Consider the following 20,433-nt stretch of genomic DNA (forward strand, 5'->3'; position numbering starts at 1 on the left):
AACCCAACCTAGTGTAGCCCACAAATGGTTTTAAGTTATACCTATCTTGCAGCATGGGGCAGCCACAGTGTTAAGCTATGTCTGTTGTCCTTTGTGTTGCCTTATGTCCATCTCTGCCCTCCATTCTTGCAGGCACAAGACTTCTGATTATGAACTCTGCAGTATGGACTCTTCCCCCTCAATGACCAGGAGGAGGGAATTAACTTGCTTTGTACTGCCTGATTGACACTAAAGGAAGAAGGCTGGGTAGACAATCTGTTGCAAAATATTGACAGTCATCTCTTGACCTTTTGGAAATGTGTTCAGCCAAAAAGGTTTGAAAAACAAAGATTGCTCTTCTGAGTCTTCCTCAAGAAAGAAGTGCTGGTGTGCAGTTAGGGTTAGTTACCATACGTTTAAGAAGAAAAAGGAAAAATAACCCAAATTTGTTTGAAATAGCCTGCTTATAAGAAAGAAGAAAAATGAATAAATTGTTATGGGTTAGGATATAAATGCTATCCGTAGGAGACCGTGGTAAGAAATAGTTGAGCTCTCACATGGAGTCTAGAAACTATAACCATACTGATCTGCATCTCAGAAACAGGCATGTGTCACTGCTCAGGGAAGAGGAATGTGTGAGCTGAAAGGGCTTTGCTCAGTAATGTTTTGTTAGGTGCTCGTGAGTCCATGAAAGACATAAAAGATGAGAGAAAGGGGCAAAAAGGCGGGGGGGGGGGAGCTTGTACAAACTATTGGAGTGTGGCCCAGACAAAAGCTTAGAGTATGAACCTACACTTTTAATTGATTCAAAAAATGCTGAGCAAGTCTGTTTTGCTCTATCCGACTGCATTTATTTCTGTAGCTGCAAGCAATGCTGGAGGATCTTGTGTGAAACAGGTTGTGAGTCAATCCTTATTGAAGACTACTGGCTTAGGCAAGAGTTCTATGTATGGGGTTGAGGGCTCACTTTTAACACTGTGAGGATGAAAGCAAATTTCTTGTCTTTGCTTAGTGAATTTGTATTGTTCAATTGCTACGGCTGCGTTAGGAAACTATGGGCACTTTGGGTCAATTCTGCAGGGAGCTCTGTTCCAGCAGTTCTGGCCTTGCCGCTCAGTCTCTGCTGTCTGGATGCATCTGTTGGATTGGTTAGATTACAAAAATAATCATGGGCTTCTGCATTTCCATGGCCTTTCCTTCATGGTTCTGTGCAGAAAACTCTATGGAAGTTGTTTACATTTGTATTTTTGAAGATATTTTCTGCAGGGCTGGAAAGTCGATATTCTTGTGCTCAATATATTGCTGTCCTTACCCCGTGGACACTTGAAAGTACTTTTGAGATCTAGAAAACTGGACGATAGTGCAGTGGTGTCTGAACTTTTTTCTGGGGTGGGGTGGGACGATGACACATCAGTGCTCACCCCATGCCATTTATAGAATATGAGAGCTTACCAATCTGGTTATCACTGTGTTTAAGTTAGAAGGTTTTTATTTTTTAAAACTATTACAAGAGGAGCTTTCAGGCTTTCCCAAGGCTATGTATCCCTATTTGTTCAAACACATTGTGTATTTTTAAATGTTATCAATATGGTTTAAATAAAGGAGCAGAAATTAATTTGAGTGCCATAGCAGTATAACACATTCCAACTTTATGTCAGAAATACCTTGTCAGCTAATACTGAAGTTAGTCCTTGTGTCATGGTCTGGTTTGCATAGTTTTGAAGTGATAAATTAGATCACTGTCACCTTATGCTTATGAAAAGGTGTGAAGTTAAGCACATGCTGTAGCTCTGCTCAGAGGGACCTCTGCTTCAGAACAAGCAATGGAATTTGTCACTTGACTGAAGGTGTTAAACCTTACAGTACTTACACACCATGATGAATTAATTTCCTGAGTTATAGGTGTGCCTGGTGGCCACTTTGTCAAAGGCTATGTCTTTTAATTAATCTTAAGAAAGGTAGTATGCCCCCATCTGTACTTGAATATTCTTAACAAATGCCACTGACTTAAGGCTTTCCATATTGAATTTAAGTTAATTAAAACAGATGCACGGCTATTTTTGAAGAAATTAGTTGGTGATTACTTTGATAGAGACTGTTGTGTTTAATTTTTATCACTTGGGGAAAGAAATATCTGAAAATGGAATTAAGCTTGCATGTATCAGCCATTTAGGTGTGCAAAAGAAATACAAGGGTGGTGATGGCTTCATTCAGTTATTGTTATGCTTGAGGGAAAAAAAACTTTTCTAAACATGTAAAAACCAGAAATGAATGAATAGAAACAACAAAGCAGAAACAACATACTCTAGAAATTACATTAAGGACAAAAAGCACGTAAAAAAAATTGGCTTAACTTGTTTGGAGACTACTGGCATTAAATTGCTAATCACATAGTTGTTGTACTGTTTTATAGAATACTGGTATGAACAGTGAAATTCAGCTACTTTCTGAGTGTGGAGGAAGTTTTATACACTCCATGAAAATAAATAAACCCGTGGTAATTCTTGCTTTCCTCTAGAAACAAAGACCTGTGCCTAATAAGCTTAGGTTGGGATGGCCTAAGGAGGTCAAGGCTGACATAGTTATCATGGTCAGTGGCTCACCACCTCTTCAATCTGTCTCCCTTGTACAAACCGATGAGTCACTCATCAATCAACTCTAAATTGCTGCTGTTTCAAGTGAATGGCATTTTAGGGTAAAGCACCATTGATTTTTATTTGGCTCTAAATGCTCCACTTTAAATGGTGACCATTCAGGTATCCATTAGCACCTCATGGTGTGGGTCCCTGCTGGCAGAGACCTGAACGTCTTGGGGCTGTGGCTTTATTACTCAAGCGGAGCCAGGGCATCCCTGCTCATCACTCTGTGCTTTCAGTGACTAGGTAGCTTCCATAATTGCAAAAATTTGAACGTTTCAGCAGTAAATGGTGGGAAATGCGAGGCATTACTGCAAGTACCGTTTGCTTTATCTTGCATATGCTTTTTTTAACATTTCTGTCCTAGAATTCCTAATAGCTTTTTGAAGCTGAACGTCTTTCTGTCCTTTTTTGTCACAGTACAGTTGCTTATGTTCGAGTTAGAAAAGCAGATGAGAAGGGTTTTTTCCTACCTTTAGTTTTCTTTTCTCCCCAGAGGCCAAACTGTGCCAGAGGACTGATGGTTTGAAAGAGAAGTGTCATCCTTTTATGTGGCTGCTAATTCCTTGCTCATTTTGATGATTCTTTGTACTGTCATCTTTGTAGTAACTTTGCTTTGCTACTGCTTGGGTTATTTTCTCATGTTTGTGATGTTTAAGAAAAGTAATGAAATAATCACTTGTAATAGAAATCCTTCTTTTTGCGTGTAGGAAACTCACAAATGGGTGCTACCATAGTAGATGCATTGGATACTCTTTATATCATGGGGCTTCACGATGAATTCAGAGAAGGACAAGAGTGGATTGACAAAAATCTTGATTTCAGTGTGGTGAGTAGAGCTTGCCCTAATATTTCTCTAGTCCTTTTCACAGGGTTCCTCTTGGGGTGAGACAGAAGAGGTCTTTCAGCTGGAACTTAAAAAAGCCTTGCGATTATAAGTTTCAGAAGTTCAGATGTAAGCTTTAGTGAACTTCTCTGTGTTTTTAACTTTATGTATTTTAAAAAATAACCACCCCAGCTCTTTCACACTTTAATTATAAGTAAAGATACTTGTATATATTGTGTTTTCAAAGTACAAAGTGTAATTGGATAATGAAAGAACGGGAGAGTGGTCCGTGAGACCCAACAGGGCCTCAGAAATGAATGAATGCAGAAAAATGTGGCTTTACTATCTGATAGCAGCTGGAAATAACTGAGCCGTGAAAGACCATTTCCCCCAAACCATGGTCTATAAATTACATAAATACAACACAATACTATAAATAAAATCTCTTCTTCTCCCATGTCCTTAAGATGTTTTAATATGAAGAATGCCACTTGAGTTGTCTTAGTTTGCCTACAGGTTCTAAATCTATCAGAGTAATTTCCCAGCTGGTCATACAGCCTCTGACATCTAGGCATTCTTTTTGTGCGCAGAGTTTGGAATCATTAAATGGAAGAATGGCTCTATTTTATCCTTGTTGATTAGTGTTCTTATTACTAATTTTGGGACTGTGTCACAGTCTGTGACAGAATTTGTATTGCAGTGCTTGGACTTGCCCTGTGGTTCCAAAAATAATTTTTCATTCAGCAGGGCCAAAATGAAATGTAGGTGTATAGTCAGAATTGAGCAGATGCTTATTGTTGTTTTTATATTATATATATTATTATAATGTCATATATTATACCTATGATATCCTACATTTCAGAAAGTATTTGTTTGAGGTTTTTTCCTCTTGTTTTATACATTGGCTATCTGGCAAACATTAAAGAAATTCTACTCTCTGCTTTTTACAGTTAGTGCCAGATAATTACTCAGTCTAAAACTGAAGACCCTAAATATATCAGAGGCAGTATAGGCATAATGGTACCATCATGAGGGTGGACTAAATTGCTCCCATAACTTTTGTCTGATCTGAGGCAATCTCAATATAAATTTGCAGAATTAGTCTAGGATTTGGGTGGAAGAAATTTACATGACCCACTGAGGTTCAATTACAGCTTCCTATGTATCAAAAAACATTGTTGTCTTAGGTCTGCCAGACTTGAGTGATTTCCTTATATGGTTTGAAGTTTATAAATAAATAAATACATAAATACTTACCTCTTGGATTCTTTTACTGGGAAATAGAAGTCTTTGTTTTCACTGTACGCTGTGCCATTGCTTGTGCGATTTATGACTTTCATAGGTATTGAGTGGAATTGTACACTGTGGTGTTGATATCTTTCTCATGTCACCTATATGTGAACAAAAATACATCTTTTACTAAAAACCTATGTTTGGGAGTATTTCAAACCTTAGACTTCTAATCATCAGTGCTATTTGAGGAAATCTTTAAACTATTCATATAATCTTTTTGAAATAATATGTTCAAAATGCGTTTATTTTGGATACAAGCAAAATGCATGACACAATGCAGGTGCCATAGAAATAGTATGAAAGGAAAGATATACCTATAAATATAATTTCAACTGTGTGCTAATTGGCAGGTCAGCTTGTACAATGTACATTCTAATGACTTTACTGGATGAAAGGAAAGACTGCTGTATCTGAAAATCTTTTAATAGAACTACATTTCTGTGTCTAATGCGTTGAATGAATAGAAGTTTATGGGGGAGACAGGTGGGGTGCATGCAGGCAAAGGAGTGAATGGGGTGCAGAGGGAGGCAAAAAGATGCTAAAACCAGCTAGTTTCTCTTAATTTTTCAGTGGGTTAAATGAGTCAAAAGGTACTGGTGAATTTAGCCGAAGGATGTTAATGTGCAGGAAGGCAGTAAAAATGGTTTATTCTCTTGAGTTTCTCAGTTGTCTTGCCGTACTTGTTGTCATAACGTTAAAAGCATAAAGTCTATTCCTAAGCAGAGACTATGTTAAAATGGAGCTCTGAATTTGAGATTGCACATTGGAATTCAGGTTAAGAAAGCATATTACTGGAGTTCTCTAATTATTATTCTACTTTAGCCTGTAAACCCAGAAGATTTGAAGTTAGGCTTAAACGTAAGAGCAAAGATGCCGAATTATGGAAATGTACAGTCCTTGCCTTCTTTCCCAGCATCCCCAAACAATTTTAATTGCACTTTGTGGTGATAATATGATTAGACAGCAGGAGAAAAAATAATTTGATTTTTAAAAATCAGTTGAAGCTGTTACTGGAATTTATCACTTGGTGTTGTGAAGATGCATACAGGAATTTCAGTATGGATCTAGATGCTAAAACAGTACAAACCCTTGCATGCATATTGGTTTACGATATGTACTTGCCTCTGCCTAGATGATTATTTTTCCTTCTTTGATAGGAAGTTGGTTAATTATTTACTGTTTTCTTCCTGTTCTAGAATTCTGAAGTGTCTGTTTTTGAGGTCAATATTCGCTTCATTGGTGGTCTTCTAGCAGCATACTACCTTTCAGGACAAGAGGTAAGAAGATTGGAAGGTGTCTGTGAAATTTAATATATTCTAGCAAATGTTGCATATGAAGAATTTTCTAGAATCTTGGTTTCTTAGTAGTTTGCAAACTGTTTTTACAGCAATAAGTTGTACAAAGTAACCAAATTCCTAGAGTATGCAATCTTTAAAGCTTGTTTCTGTGCAGATCTCAGTCAATTTAGGACCCTTTGTTAGAGCTTTGAAGTGCTGCTTTTATCAAGATGTTTTCAATAGATACCCACTCAGGTAAACATCAGCTTGAAATGTCAAGTCACTAGCTTCTCATGCCAACAGTAACTTGTTTTGATATTCTGTAACCCCATAAAGGTAGAAATAACGGGTTTGCCACTTGTCCTACAAGGCTGTAGGCTTGCTTCACAAAAGCGCTACACAATCTTACTATTTTCTCAGTGACAAACTGAAAAATATGAAGCCAATTTTGTCCCAATTCTGAAACTTCTATTAAAAAAGATCGGAGACGTACTTCTGAGCACTTATCCAAAGGCATAGTTAGCTTGAAAGGATGCATATACCCAAAGACTTGCAACCAAGGACTTCTTTGGTCTAGCAGTAACATTGCTGTGACCTCTAAGTTAACGAGGCTGGAGCCTGACCCAACCTACAGATTAAGTCATAGCTCTTTTTATGTTTTATCAGCTAGCTGTCTTTTGATCTGTTGCCTATGTCTTTGATTTGTTTGCTTTTATCATTATTTTTTTTTAAATGGCCCTTCTGTAGTCCCCTATCTAAAACATTAGACTTACAGCCATATTTTATGGCTTAAGGTTTGGTACACTTTCAGGTGTTTGTATATATTTCCTCCTTTGTTTAGGGGAACACCACATATGTATCAATGGTATCAATCAGGGATTTTAAGCCCAGAGCCCTAAAAATAACCAGGAGAAACCCCATATTTGTTGGCTCTTTAGGTCTTTGACATCATCCTGGGATCTGTGAATTTTCTCTTGTAGGAGTGTCTTGTCTTTGGAAGAAGAGCTTAGTGGCAAAGCACAAATTCAGTGTATATCTTGAAAGAAATTGCTAGGTTTATTTTTCATCAGGTACTACTGCTTCGTCGTCTTTACTGTCCATACTCTCCAAGCGCACCGTCTGCAGAGGGTTCAGCTGCAAGCAGCCCTTCCTGCTGCACTGATTTATGTGGTCTGTTATAGGAGGCCCAAAGAAAGGAGAAGCACAGAATTTTGCCCCTCTCTTTCATTTAGAGCAACTGAAGAGCTGAGCTTGTGTTCGTGGCAGTGAGCCTTCTTCTGCCTCCAGAATCTGTCAGGCCTAGGCCTTCCATAAGAGTTTCCTTACAGTTCAGTAAGGATTTTAGCCTCAGTGAGTGATCCTATTCCCCTGTGTTCCAAGTCAGCCTTTTAAACTGATTGCTGTGGTACCTATTCAGGAAAACAGCCTTTCTAGCAGCTGTCACTTGTCTTAGAGTAGTGGTGAAATTCAAGACCTGTTAGTTTACGCTTTTGTCCTAACAAAAGATGGCATAAAAATCACTGAATGATCAGCCCAAATATTAACTTGAGGCAGCTTCCAAATTTCATCTAGGTCAGCATTATTAACATACCATTTTTCTTTTGAAGGTCCCCAGAAGAGAAGCTGCCTTTTGCTGTCAAGCATAAGCAAGGAAAACTGCTTGTGTTTTTATTTCTGTAGCAAAGGAGTTTTATGGAGAGCAGTCTGAGCTGCATGTGCTTTTTGACTTGTGCCAAGGAGCAGCTGAAGTAGCTGAGCTGGAACCGCCAGGAGTAGTTATGGTAGTTCCTACTGTAGTGCAAGTGACGTCAGCATCATGTTGAAGGATGCTTCCTTTCCAGAAATCTGTAGTTCTGCTGCTTGGAACTCAGATCATATTAAGTACTATGTGATCACTGAAGCCTTCAAGCATTGAGTAGAACAGTCCCACATCATGTTTTCAGCTAGGAATGTTGATCTTGTCTCTGGATAACTTACTCAAACTGGAGCATGCTCCTTGGAGTCATCTACTGTGAATATGGAAAACCTTAGAGAAAGAGCAAAGATCACTTGTCAGTAGCTGGATTGTTTGTATAGATCAATAGCACACCTATGCACAAGTACCTTACAAGAACTTTTTTGCCCCAGTATGCAGATGGGTGCAACCAAACATTGCCAAAACACATGCTTTGCCTGCATGGTAAAGCTGAGTATTCCTTTTCCTTTCAGTTGCTGCTAACAGTTTGATAGAGTCAGAACAAGCTCCTTTGCTTAAAGGGTTTTCATCAACACATTTTATTTCTTTCCTTCTTAGAAAGCTTTTACAGTCTGTGTTTTCTAAATTTTGGCCACTGGGCTGACTCTTTTGTATTTTAAAATATTGTTATGGCATTGGTCTCTCCAATGGACTTAAAATGCTTCATAACTTGGGGTAGAAGATCATTCCTGTCAAGTGTTCGTATGTATTATCTTTATTTTCCAAAAGAAGAACTCCTAAAAAAACTGTTCAGACTGCATTTCTTTTAAAATAGTGTGGCAGATAGGACTGCTGCTGCTACCTGAGAGACTACTTCATTTGCCAAGTTAGATGGTTTCTCTGCAATTTGTCAGTGCGGATAAGACAAGCCAGGGAGCTTGAGGCTTTTCAGTTATTGGGCCCAGGAGAGAGACACCTACCTCCGATGAGAACTCCTTTGAGTTGGAAACAGGTTTGTTTTCAGATGTGATTTCCAATCTGGTTGTCTCTCTTCTGTTCCCAAGAAAGGAAGGTATTACTTGGCTCAGCATTGGGGCATGCTTAATTTCTTTTTTTTACTGCATTCGGACATGTGAGGAGACACTTCTCAGCCACTGCTAAGACAGGCAAGCCTGATCCCAAGTGTTTGGATGTTTTGTTTGATCGGGTAGTGAATGTGCACATGGGCTTATGCCTCTAAGGGAGTCTCTATCTACTGGTAGGTATCCTTCCTTTGTTCTTCAAGCTATCAATTACTGGCTCATATTGCCTTCCCACGTCTTCTTGATATTCCAGTCCCCATCTCCCTTCCTCCAAGCCTCTACTTCTGTAAGACTGTTGCTAGATACTGGTTTAGAAGGTTATCATACTAATTTTCATACTTTTGCATATCTTGTTTGATGTGTTGAAAAATAGGTCCAATACATGGAACGGGGCTGCTTGGAATTAATTCTGGTTTTCCCCTTTTAAATAAATTCTGCTTAGGTCAGCAAGAGCAAGCTAATGCTCTTTGGTGACATTTACAAAAACTATTCTTATTTCATTTTGGCTCCTATCACTTAGTGCTGTTAAAGATACTTTAGTGACAACTGTAAAAGAAAGTGCCCAGGACTCAGCATCAGCTGTGAAAAGTTCAGTCATTTTTAAGTGGCCACATCTGGAGAGTTTGATAGGATGATTTCTCTCTATGCTTTTGCCCTTTCTATGGAGAGAGTAATTGTGCTTGAAAGGGTTTTATCTGATTATGAGTCATAATGCTAGATATCGATCATAGTTTTTAAATAAGTATGGCTGTTAATTTAGATAAAATTGTCCTGTTTACTGCTTCTATTATAAACATACTAATTTTAAAAAATTATTTAGCATGACTAGTGGCATGACTGTGGTCTCCATTTTAGCTGTCATGTTACTGGTATTGCTTAGAAGGAGCATTAACTGTGGTCATAGTCTTAATGATGCTGGTTACAGTTGATGGTAAAATTTTAAACCTTTCATATTAAGATTGTGTGTATTGCTGTCCCTTTTTTCAGTAAGAATTCCCTCTTGTTCACTGCAGTGGATGGGGGAGTGATGAAATATATCTCCTTCACAACAAAGAAAAAGCTGCTGTTTTTAGGAACTGACAACTTGCCCTAAAATGCTGTAGGCTTTCCCTGTCCAGTGTTGAGTCACAAACCTTTCTTTGTGAAACACGACACTTGCGAATTTTTGAACACTTCAACCTTTCTGCTGGACTTTCTTGAGTGATGAGCATGTAAAGTTTGAGGAGGATGTGTTTTCATGTCCCTCTGGCTAAATGTCTTGGCTGTCTTGCCTCCCTGTACCTTTCTGTTGATGTAGAGAGACAAAAATGTTCTAACAGGCAGTTCTCCTGATTTGGGAAAAAAATCACCATCTTCCTCCATTTTTCCATGTCAGGATGCCTTTTAAATAGAAGAAAATAAAGATACGCCTGTGAAACTTGGCACAGTGGAAAATCTGCCCATGCATTCTATTTCAGTCTTCTCAAGTTGAAACAACACTGAGGTTTTATCAGGTGGCAGGGGTGGTAGGTCTGCAATCTGGGAGGCCCTTGTTTAAATCCTCTGCACAATAAATTTTTCCTGAATGATCGTGGACAGGCCATCTGATGTCTGACTAGGTGTATATTATCAGATCTAAGAGCGTACCTTCTTTGTCTCAACTCCTACGTAGGAATGAGGTCCCAATCTGTCATTGCTTTTGAGGTTCTTGGTTTGTTGTTTTTTGTGTTTTGTTTTTTTTTTTTTTTTTTAAGCTTTGAGACTGTGGCTTTTCTCCAGAGTACATTATTGAAATATATAATGAATATGTGCTAAAATAGTGGAATGTAGAGTCATAGAATGGTTTGGGTTGGAAGGGACCTTTAAAGATCATGTAGTCCAACCTCTGTTGCCATTGGCAGGGACATCTTTGATCAGGTTGCTCAAAACCCCATCCAACTTGACTTTGAAGACTTCCAGGGATGGGGCATCCACAACATCTCTGGGCAACCTGTTCCAGTGTCTCACCACCCTCATTGTAAAAAATTTCTTCCTTATATCCTGCCTAAACCTACCCTCTTTCAGTTTTAAAACTGTTGCCCCTTCTCCTGTCACTATAGGCCATGGTAAAAGGTCTCTCTCCATCTTTCTTATAAGCCCTCTGTGTATATTGAAAGGCCACTATAAGGTTTTTCCAGAGCCTTCTCTTCTCCAGGCTCAGCAACACCAACTCTCTCACCTTTCCTCACCTCTGATCATTTTTGTGGGCCTCCTCTGGTCCCATTCTAACAGGTCCATGCCTTTCTTGTACTGGGGACCCCAGTGCCAGAGCACCAGTGGGGTATACTTTTTTTTTTTAAATTATTATTTATATTATATTATTGTAATATGTTATATTTATGTTCATATTATATTTAAATAATAATAATAATAATAATTATTATTATTATTATTATTATTATTATTATTATTTTAATTATACTGTCAAACCAAAGAAAGAAAAAGAGACTTGATAAAAAGCAGGGGGGAAAAAAAAGCCTGAGATCTCCTGGGGGTGCTGTATGTCCAGGCAGGCGCTCTTCTATTTTGCTGTATGCCAGAGGTTTCTTCCCAGTTTCCACTGAACAACCAATACAAAGTGTTTCTTCACTTGTTGATATTCCGCATTAAGCTATACATTTATAGGCATAATCTCTGAGTACCTAAGTCTCTAAATAGGAAGTGCAAAATGCATCGTGCCTGTTCTCAAGGAGCTACTAATTAAACATTTTTGGAGGTATAGGGTTTAGGGGAATTGCTTAGTAGAAAATGGCTGGGAGCCATACTGTGAGAACTAGGCACTCCTTTTCTCCACCCAAGGTTATGATAGAATGGATAAAATTTTTACATTTTGCATTTTGGTCAATCAGGAAGCATGATCTTGTAGTTAAGGTGTGTGAACTACAAGTTTTCCACCATCTGAGTTCACAGGCACCACTACGCTTCCTCTTTTCCATCTGTCAAATGGAGTTATCAGGCCAAATTAACATACTGGCAGTACAATATATGATGACTTCTTATCTAAATGGAGCCAGACTGTTTCTCAGTAATCCCTGCAACAATCCTTTAATATCTGTAGGAACTAGACGTGGTCTTCATTATGCTTGGCGGGGACGTTATGATATAGTTGATAATATACTAGAAATAAGTAGAAATGAAATGTTCCATTTGCCTACTTTGGAGTAAACGTTGAGTATGGTAGCTTAGGATGAAAGTCATGAATTACATGAATTAAAAAAACCAACAAAAATTCCCAAACAAGCCCCCCCCCCAACCACAAAACAAAACAAAAAAACAACTCTTTTTTTTTTTTTTTTTTTTTGTGGCTGTGTTGAGATTTGTTTTTTCTATGCATTAGCCTGGCAGAAATATGATTTTTGTCTTTAGTTATGAATCTATGCTTTTTATAGTTTTCAATGATGTCTATCAAGGCGTTATTTAGGGTTTTCCTTAGAATGGTAGATTCCTTTATGTTTATTCCCTAAACTTACTGTATAAGAACATTTTGTGTTCTTTACCGTTATCTTTAACTTCTTATTCAACACTATAAAATAAAATATCTTGATATGACTCTATTGTATGTAATAACATTAGGATAGAAATGCTTAATGAAAAGAGTATCATGTATACACACAGATCAGAACAAGATAAAGCACTTGCATTTCACAAAAAAAGGATGCTATTACAAGTTGCACTTTTATTATTAGATTGGAGCTGTCTGTTCATACAGTCTTTTAAAGTCTCTTTCTGGGGAGGTTCCTTTGTTACCTGGAAATTGGCGATATTATATAGTTGATGATTCCTCAGGATGTGGCTCTGGAATTCTTTCATCTCCCATGGTGTCTGTCCAGTTCTCTGATTTAAGATTTTGTTCAAGATCAGTCATGCTTAGTGCTTGCTTTTTCTCTGGGTAACATGAGGTTTTCTCTTCGCTATGTTATGTTGGTATTGGCAAATTCTTTTTGTCAACACAAATCATCTAATTGGTCTTTACTTGGTATACGTTCGATTATATGTTCTTTTCCTTCTTTCAGTCACATCTATGGATCTGGCTGGTTTTGTGTATGAAGGTAGCTGGTACTGATTTCTGAGGGAGGAGAGGAGGGCTGCTTTGCAAAATCACTGCCTGTCCAAAATGTTCTCAACTCCTGGCTCAAAAAAGAAACAACCAGGCAAGCAGTAAGAATGAATGGCATCAAGCAGAAAAGAGCTGTCTGATCTTTCTGCAATAATGCTGAAACAACAAAGTTTGCCAACAGACCGCAGCTATAAGCTGCAGTAGAAGTTACAAAATAAATCCGTGATGAGCGTGCCTTAATGTCAAATCTGTGAGAGTAGGTTACCAGGAGGCCAGGAATTGCAATGTCCTCAAGGGCTAGGACAGTCAAAGGTCTGTCAGAATCTGATGTAGGGTACCACACTGGAATCTTCAGCATAAACAGGATTTTTTTGTGTTGTGCTGAATCAAATGGCTCAAGAGCTATGATTTCCTTTATGCTGTCCCCACACCTGGTTAGTGAAGGAGTGATAAGTACAAGGAAGACGTTGTAGACCAACAATGCCAGCTAAAACAAGCTGCAGTTCTCATATTGGCTACGTCAACTTCTTTGAGTTCATAAAGGCAGATGAAGATTCCTAGAGCATTTTGCAGGACTCAGGCCCACTCTTCCTCATTTCTGAAGACCATCCAAAAGACAGCAGTGAAGATGCTGAACCTTGCTAGGAGCAGTTTCTTCACTTCCAAGCCTTTGTAAAGACAATGTAATTGAACTTTCTGCTCTCCAAATGGGAGTTTGTTCAAGGAAGGAGAGAGACAGCTATAGAGTCCAACTGGTGTATAGCTACAGAATAATCCTGTAATTAAACACGCTAAGTGATCATAGGAGCAATAAAGTATAAGCAAGATAAAGGACAATGTTGCTATATTTTTGCAAATAAAGAAGATACCAGAGATGATTGCTGTGTGTTCAAAATCTTCTGTTTTTTAACAGTTGTATTTGATGATTTGCCCCTGTTTCTCCTCTATGGCTCCTGCCCAATAGCTTCCAGCAGTGACTATACCCACTGTTAGAATGAATGTGATACATTACATGCCAAATGTCTGTCCAGCTCAGGGCAGATGAGAACATATTTAACTGAAATTTTGATTTGAATGATTTTAAACTTTTTGTGGTTAATGTTTGGCATAATCTTAATTGTGTCTTTCTGTATAGATGAGGGTTTTATTTACATGTTTTTGTACTATTTCTTCTTTAATGCTTGTTTCAGTGGGTAAGCCTGCTTTTCTTCTGATCCTCAAGAAGTCAGTGCTTGTTTCGATATGTTTGCTCTGTGGGTTTTTTAATTGTATCATGGGCTCTAGAATGTGTCTTCTAAGGTGGTTGTTTTGAGTGTGGGTTTCCCCCATAGAAGTGTGTGTGCTGACTGTAGTACAGTGCTACAGTCACTCCTCTGTTCCAGATCTGAGATGGTTGGTAGGTCACAGAGTGCTTAGGAAGTATTGTTCTGTCCTGCAAATGCATGAACTGCAAACCCAACCAGAGGGTAGATCACAGGGGAAGAGCTAGTCATCACTCGTACCTTCAGCGTAGGGTCCTTGGCAGGTGTGTCTAATACTGATCTTTATGCACACCCAGGATGAACCTTCTCTTCCTAATCTTTTCTGTAAAATGATACTGGGCATGTGCTCCATAAATGTTCATTCATGAAAGTTTACAGTATTCTTGTATGTTATGCTAATTTCAGACATCAGCAATTGAGTAGCGGATAGACTTATGGATAAAGTGCTGGAGATATTCATGGGATTTGGGGTGCTTCAGTGAACAAATGTATGACTGTACCTTCTCTCAGCTTATGGCCCTCATTTACAGATTAGAGTTCTTAAAGCTTCTGAAAATTCAGCATGTTTTCTGAAGCAAGATGAACTAGAAAAAGGAATGCAGTAGCTAGCAGTGGTTTGTAAAAACTCAGATTTAACTGTCTTGACTAGCATCTTATAGGAAGTCTGTATAAAACCAAACATTAGCCCATGGCTTCTGGGTTCCTCCCCACCAAAGCTCAGCTGTAGCTGTTTGCAGCAGGATTTGGGGGTTGTTTCCAGTTCTTGAGTATGTTCTGGGTTGTAAAGAAAGCCAAGCGACTGAGAACTAGGATTAGTAAGTGATACTTACATGCTTTGCATAGAGCTTATTTGCTAGCAGTCCATAAAGAGATTTGTAAGGTGTGCGGGAGTAACTCCATCTTGCCTTTAGAGTAACTAAGCATCTTATCTGGTGTGAAGAGCATTTGTCTGTGGAGGGAGCGCACAAGGTGCCTGTTGACTGCTTGCTTTCTTTCATGAAGTACAGCTTCGCAAATCGTTGAAACTCCTGGTGTGACTGGTAGTGGCAAATAAAACATTCTTGCTCGCAGTAATGCGTGGAATGATAGAAGTCGAGAGATGGATAGAGGGTAAGTTGTTGAGTGGAGTACATGGCTGTGCTTGAGAAACAATACCAAGTAAGGAAAACAAAGTGAATATTATTCACTGTCCTGTGATAGTGGCAGGAGGACACTTACACCATTATGACAAAGTGTTCTTGTCTGCTGCTGATTTATTAATACAATAAAAAGGATAGCTTATTGTTCTGTTTTTGTTGAACAAAGTTATTAATGGTATTTGCAATATAAAAAAAAGACTAATGATTCACTGTGTTTACTTTTGCCAGCCTTAGGTATAAAGCAGTTCCTTTACATGATTGTCTTTCTCATCTTTATAAATACCATCAAAATGACATCTCTTTCGGGGCAAGATAATAATATAATTCGCATGGATAAATCCAGCCTGAAATCTGTCATTTAAAATAGAGAGGGAGGGCTGTTAAGTACTTGATACTCTATTAGCAGATAATCAAACTAATCCTTTCCAGGAAACTGACAGGCAGCATCTCTTCTGTTCAGGAAGACTCCTTAGTAAAATTATGGAGCCTATGGATATCCCCAGTAACTCATGTAAATATATAAAGTATAAGTCTTCATTAAGCAAGACGAGGTATTTTGTGAACTGGTTTCACAGAAATCTTGACTGTACCTATGAAGGGGCTTATCTAAATTAAGTTTTCAAGGGTTTAAAATCTTGGAAGAGACAACAGCATTGTGTATGTCCTATCCAGTAAAGATGAGATTTTGCTTTGTTGCCAGGAGATGAGCTGCTTATTCACAAGTGGTCGTGACAGCTCATTGGTCTCTAACAGGACACAGCCTGAAAAAAATATTTTTTTCCTGAGTTTTAAAGCATTGTCACTGCTCACTGTGGTGCAGATAGTAATCCTTGTGCAGTTTCTGTTTACCAGGCTTGTACTAAATGTTTTCTTGACTGGCAAATGACGCTTAGCCCAATTTATTGCTGCATCTTGGTACTGCACCCGAAGAGGAAGAAAGGGAGGGGGAAACTGGCTTCATTGTAATTTTGTTTCCTCTAAGCCTGATTGGAAATAGGTTTGCCTGTTGGTATAACATGCTTTAAACTGGTGGAAATAAAGTACAAGCTGTTTTAGCAATAGAACGTACTATAGCTATGCAGTAATAGCCACTCTTAAAACTCACTCTTTGGTCACGTTCGTGTAGAGGGCTATAAAAGCTGGGAAAGAATAGATCATTTGTAACTACTTGCATGCCATGTATCTTCGGATGACCATGTGTATTAGTTTTTGGCTCCCTCTTCAATATAGTGTAACAGTCATACTGATGCTGATGGGCAGCAATGACAGCAAGCACAGTATCTTACCTGTTATTTTTCTAGACATTCATTTATTGGCTCTACTGTTGACACAGTAACACTCTAATTTCTACCCACTGAGTTTTCCTATGTTCTTTCCTCCTACGTTAGCATCTGCACTGAAGGTTTTCATGCTTGATCTGATCCAGAGGAGGTATGGCATTCTTTTTTGTCAACTGAAAACACAGTTCCTCCAGTAGGATTATTTTTTTTTTTTTTTTTAGTTTTAAAACAAAGCAAGAATACAACTCCAGATATTATAGCATCTTTGTCTGGTTTTGCCTTTTGGAACTTGTTTTCATTCAGTGCTAACTATTATGTTTCCCTCTGAAAAAGGAGTTTGAATATTAAAAACTGTTTAGACAAGAACAGGTACTGGGAGAGAAAAATGAAATAAATACCACAAATGCTGCAAAAAACTGCTAAGCAAACCCACTAAAAATAGCAAAACCACTAGCAAAAGTCATTTTGCCTCTAATGATGTGTTCACTTATCACATGATAAAGATGGTGAACTCTTCCAGTCTATTAGGAATCAAGAAGATGCTAAGCTGTCTGCAATAGTACTGTCTTAATATTTATGAATTGGATAATCAGCTGAAAAATCTGTAAAGAAATTACCAAGAAGCTCTCTAGCCTATTAACATCATTTTTTTTTCATTCAAAATATAAAATTGCAGATAAGTGCCTAAACCAAAAGAAGACAACTATGTCCGTGTTCAGAAAAGGTCATTTAAGGTGACCTAGGTACCTGTGAGCCAGTTAGTCTTGACTTCACTCCTCCTCCCCATCCCAGAAATTAATTCAATTAATGGAAAATAAGAGATCATCAGTATAGTAGGGATTTGACAATAAAAGTATTCTTCTAAGAATTTATAGCTGACTGCAGATTTGCTGATGTTGAAATTGCAAGTATATAGGAAACTCTGAGGAAATTTAATCAATTGGTCAACGTGGCGTATATGAATGAAGTCCATTTTAACATTGCAAAAGGTACAGTGTAAGTTGTAAGAAAAAGCCAGGAATCCATGTAGGCCAGACCAGCATGGGAACAGAACAAGGGAATATGTTTTGAGTAGCTGTGGCTTCAAGAGTATGTGGAACAAAAGGCATGCAGCTCAGTTTGAACTCTTGGTATGAAATTCTGTGGCAAAAGACCTATGAACATTTGGATTTATTAACAGAAATTTTAAATATGGGGAGGAATTTATTATTTATTATTTAAGTCATTAATAAAGGCTCACTGTTGGTATGCTGGAAACGTCTTGGTAGTCATGTTCTTAAAAGTATGTGTAAAAACAGCAGAAGTGTAGAAAAATTACAAAAAGATAGAGGACTGATGGTTATGCTTCCTGGACATATGAATAGTCAGTATGTTGTATATGACTCGGTCCAGACGTGTCTGGAAGAAACGTTTCTCTTAAATGCTATTTACTGACAGAGACACAAAGGTGGCTTGGTGCTTTATTTTATACAGAAGATCAAATTGTTGCTCTGTGGAACCTTTTTGATTTTTGTTTCTATGGCATCAAAGAAGAAAATTTTTGTCTTATTTCTGGCCCTAGGATCTATAAATTATGCTGCAGGAGCTTAGGGTATTTATCTTAGCATTTTTCAAAATAAATGTCTTCTTTCAAGTGCCTTGCAGAATTTATGCAACTATGAAGATTCAGTGCTTACTAATTCATTGCTCATAGCTTTTGTTTGCCAACTAATTTGCTGTCAGAACTTGGTCCTAATATATATATTAACTGTAGATAAGCTAAATATGTCTGTAAATCTGTTTTAAAAACAGATTGTTTCAAAAACAAGCCAGTTCGTCCATTTAAAAGAAAACCAAACACGAAGCATTATTTACTCACTTTCATCAGGTACAATGTAATGAAATGTAATTGGCATCTGATGTTGTGTAAAGGATATGTCTTTGAAGATGTAAAAGCTATGTGATTTCTTAAAATTATTTTTTCTAGACTGTCTGTGATTTTTGCATGGTAATCTGCTTCATCATACCAATGGGAGGAGGGAGGCTGCGTGTATAATTAGTGCACATAGTGTGAAACAATATGTCATTTCATCTCTGTTTAACTTTTTGGTAAAGGCAAATGCAGCCTAAAGGGGAATGAGTAATTTCTGGCAAAGTCTAACGGGGAAATCAAGATTAATTTAAAATGGAAAGTTTGGCAGTACATTCAACAGAAACACGAGACAGAGGAATAACTGAGAAAGAAAGTGGAAACTGATACAATGTAAGCACAGAGCAGAAGGACAAAAAAGATGACATAGCAGAGAAAAATACTTGTGAAATTAAGGAGATATTTGACATGAGTGGAGAATGCGTTAGGAGCAGGTATTACCAAAAAAAGCCAGTGTCAAGAGTGATTAATAATCAGAAGGTAGGTAATTTTTATTGCATGAAAGGAATTCTCGTAAGACTTGTAAGTATAGCACAAACATCTTAATTACTTGACTTCAGAACCGTTTCTTAGGGTTCCTAATACACATTTTCCTTCTTAAAAACCACAGAGACTGGATCATTAGTTGGGTTGGGACTTTGAGGAATATAATGCAGCTTGTTACTCAACTCAGTGGAACAACTGGTAGTAGCAAAATGCCAAGGATCACTGATTAATAAAAAATAAATTAAAAAAAAAAAAACACAAAAAATCACCAACACAAGATTCATTTTTTATGTGTTTGGCTACAAAGGCACATTACAGTCAATTCTAGGACTGAAGAATATGTTCTGGAGATGAGAAAGCATTCTTCCCCTGTCAGATTCCCCAAGATGTTCCTCATACTCCTGTTCCTTACAGTTACACTCTTGGCACTCCCTCCGTAGTCCCTTGTCATGTCTTGTCTTCTTTAGCCCTCCATTCATTCCCTGCCCTTCCTCCTCCTGATGCCTTTTGTTTCTTCCCTTCAGCTCCCGATTCGTGCTCTCTTCTTTTAACAACTTCTCCCTGGCACTTCACCTTGTATGAGGTGGGGGGACTGGAAGCCCTATCTTTTACCAGTTTTGCTTCCTTGCTGGCAAAGCTCCTTACTGATCTTCTGTCCCTCGATGTCTCTTTTGTCTGGTTCCCTGATGGCCATTCAGATTAATCTTTCTCCATTCTCCTTCTCCACATTCTTTAAATCAGTCTTTCTAGCTGCCAGCAACTAGTGGGAGAACATTTAAGCCAGATGCCAGACATTGTCTGTGCTCTCACATCTGGTTCCCTGTGCTGCTGTCGTTCCGCCGCAAGAAGAAATCACATGAAAGCAGAGTCTTTTAAAAGCCCGCTTAGACCCTTGGAGCGTGCCTAGGCGTGAGCGATCGTGATTAGTATGTTGTGCAAATTCAAGATTGTTGCTTCTAGTCCTGCAAACAACTTGTTTACAAAGGTAACTAATCTGGCAGGTTAATACTGCTTATGCCGGGAAACTTACAGTGAAGAATCAGAGATACGAAAAGAAGAAAAGATAAAGCACAAAAATTGCCTGGGCTGAATGCAACTTTCTAATAATAATAATAATAGAAGAGAAAATTAACTCAAAACTGTCATGGGTTTTGGCTCAGTTGGGCAGGATGAGAAACAGTGTATTGTATCTTCCTGGAATGATCAGATCAGGGAGGCATTTATATGCCAGATTTTCATCACATTTATTCTGAATTGTAAGTGATCTGTGATGTTGGCTGACTGGTGTAAAGTGCCTCAGATTTGAAGGCCCCTTAAAAATGAAGAATGTGTAACTTTTCTACTCAGATATGCATGAAACCTATGCCAAGGAAGCTGATACAACTATTGAAGTGAACGGAAATTATGCAATTTAATTGACATATTATTAGCCAGTGCCAGGTAGTTTAAATGTGACTAGCTGGGTTGTCCACTGCATGCCAATTTTTTATGTTTAGCTCTTCTACAGCAAAAGA

The 20,433-nt window shown here is 38.1% G+C and overlaps 1 protein-coding gene across 1 annotated transcript in view; it reads left to right on the top strand.

The window, feature by feature from the left end:
* Positions 1-20,433, top strand: part of MAN1A2 (mannosidase alpha class 1A member 2) — a gene marked incomplete at its 5' end in the record, with an annotated part of 142,718 nt that overhangs the window by 62,209 nt on the left and 60,076 nt on the right. The window contains 2 exons of the mRNA XM_082498210.1: positions 3,326-3,444; positions 5,931-6,011. Of these exons, the coding sequence (XP_082354336.1) occupies positions 3,326-3,444; positions 5,931-6,011 (200 nt within the window). The remainder of the gene's footprint in view (positions 1-3,325; positions 3,445-5,930; positions 6,012-20,433) is intronic.

This window comes from Vanellus vanellus (assembly GCF_965231255.1).
Source record: "Vanellus vanellus genome assembly, chromosome: 1".
Taxonomy (NCBI): Eukaryota; Metazoa; Chordata; class Aves; order Charadriiformes; family Charadriidae; genus Vanellus; species Vanellus vanellus.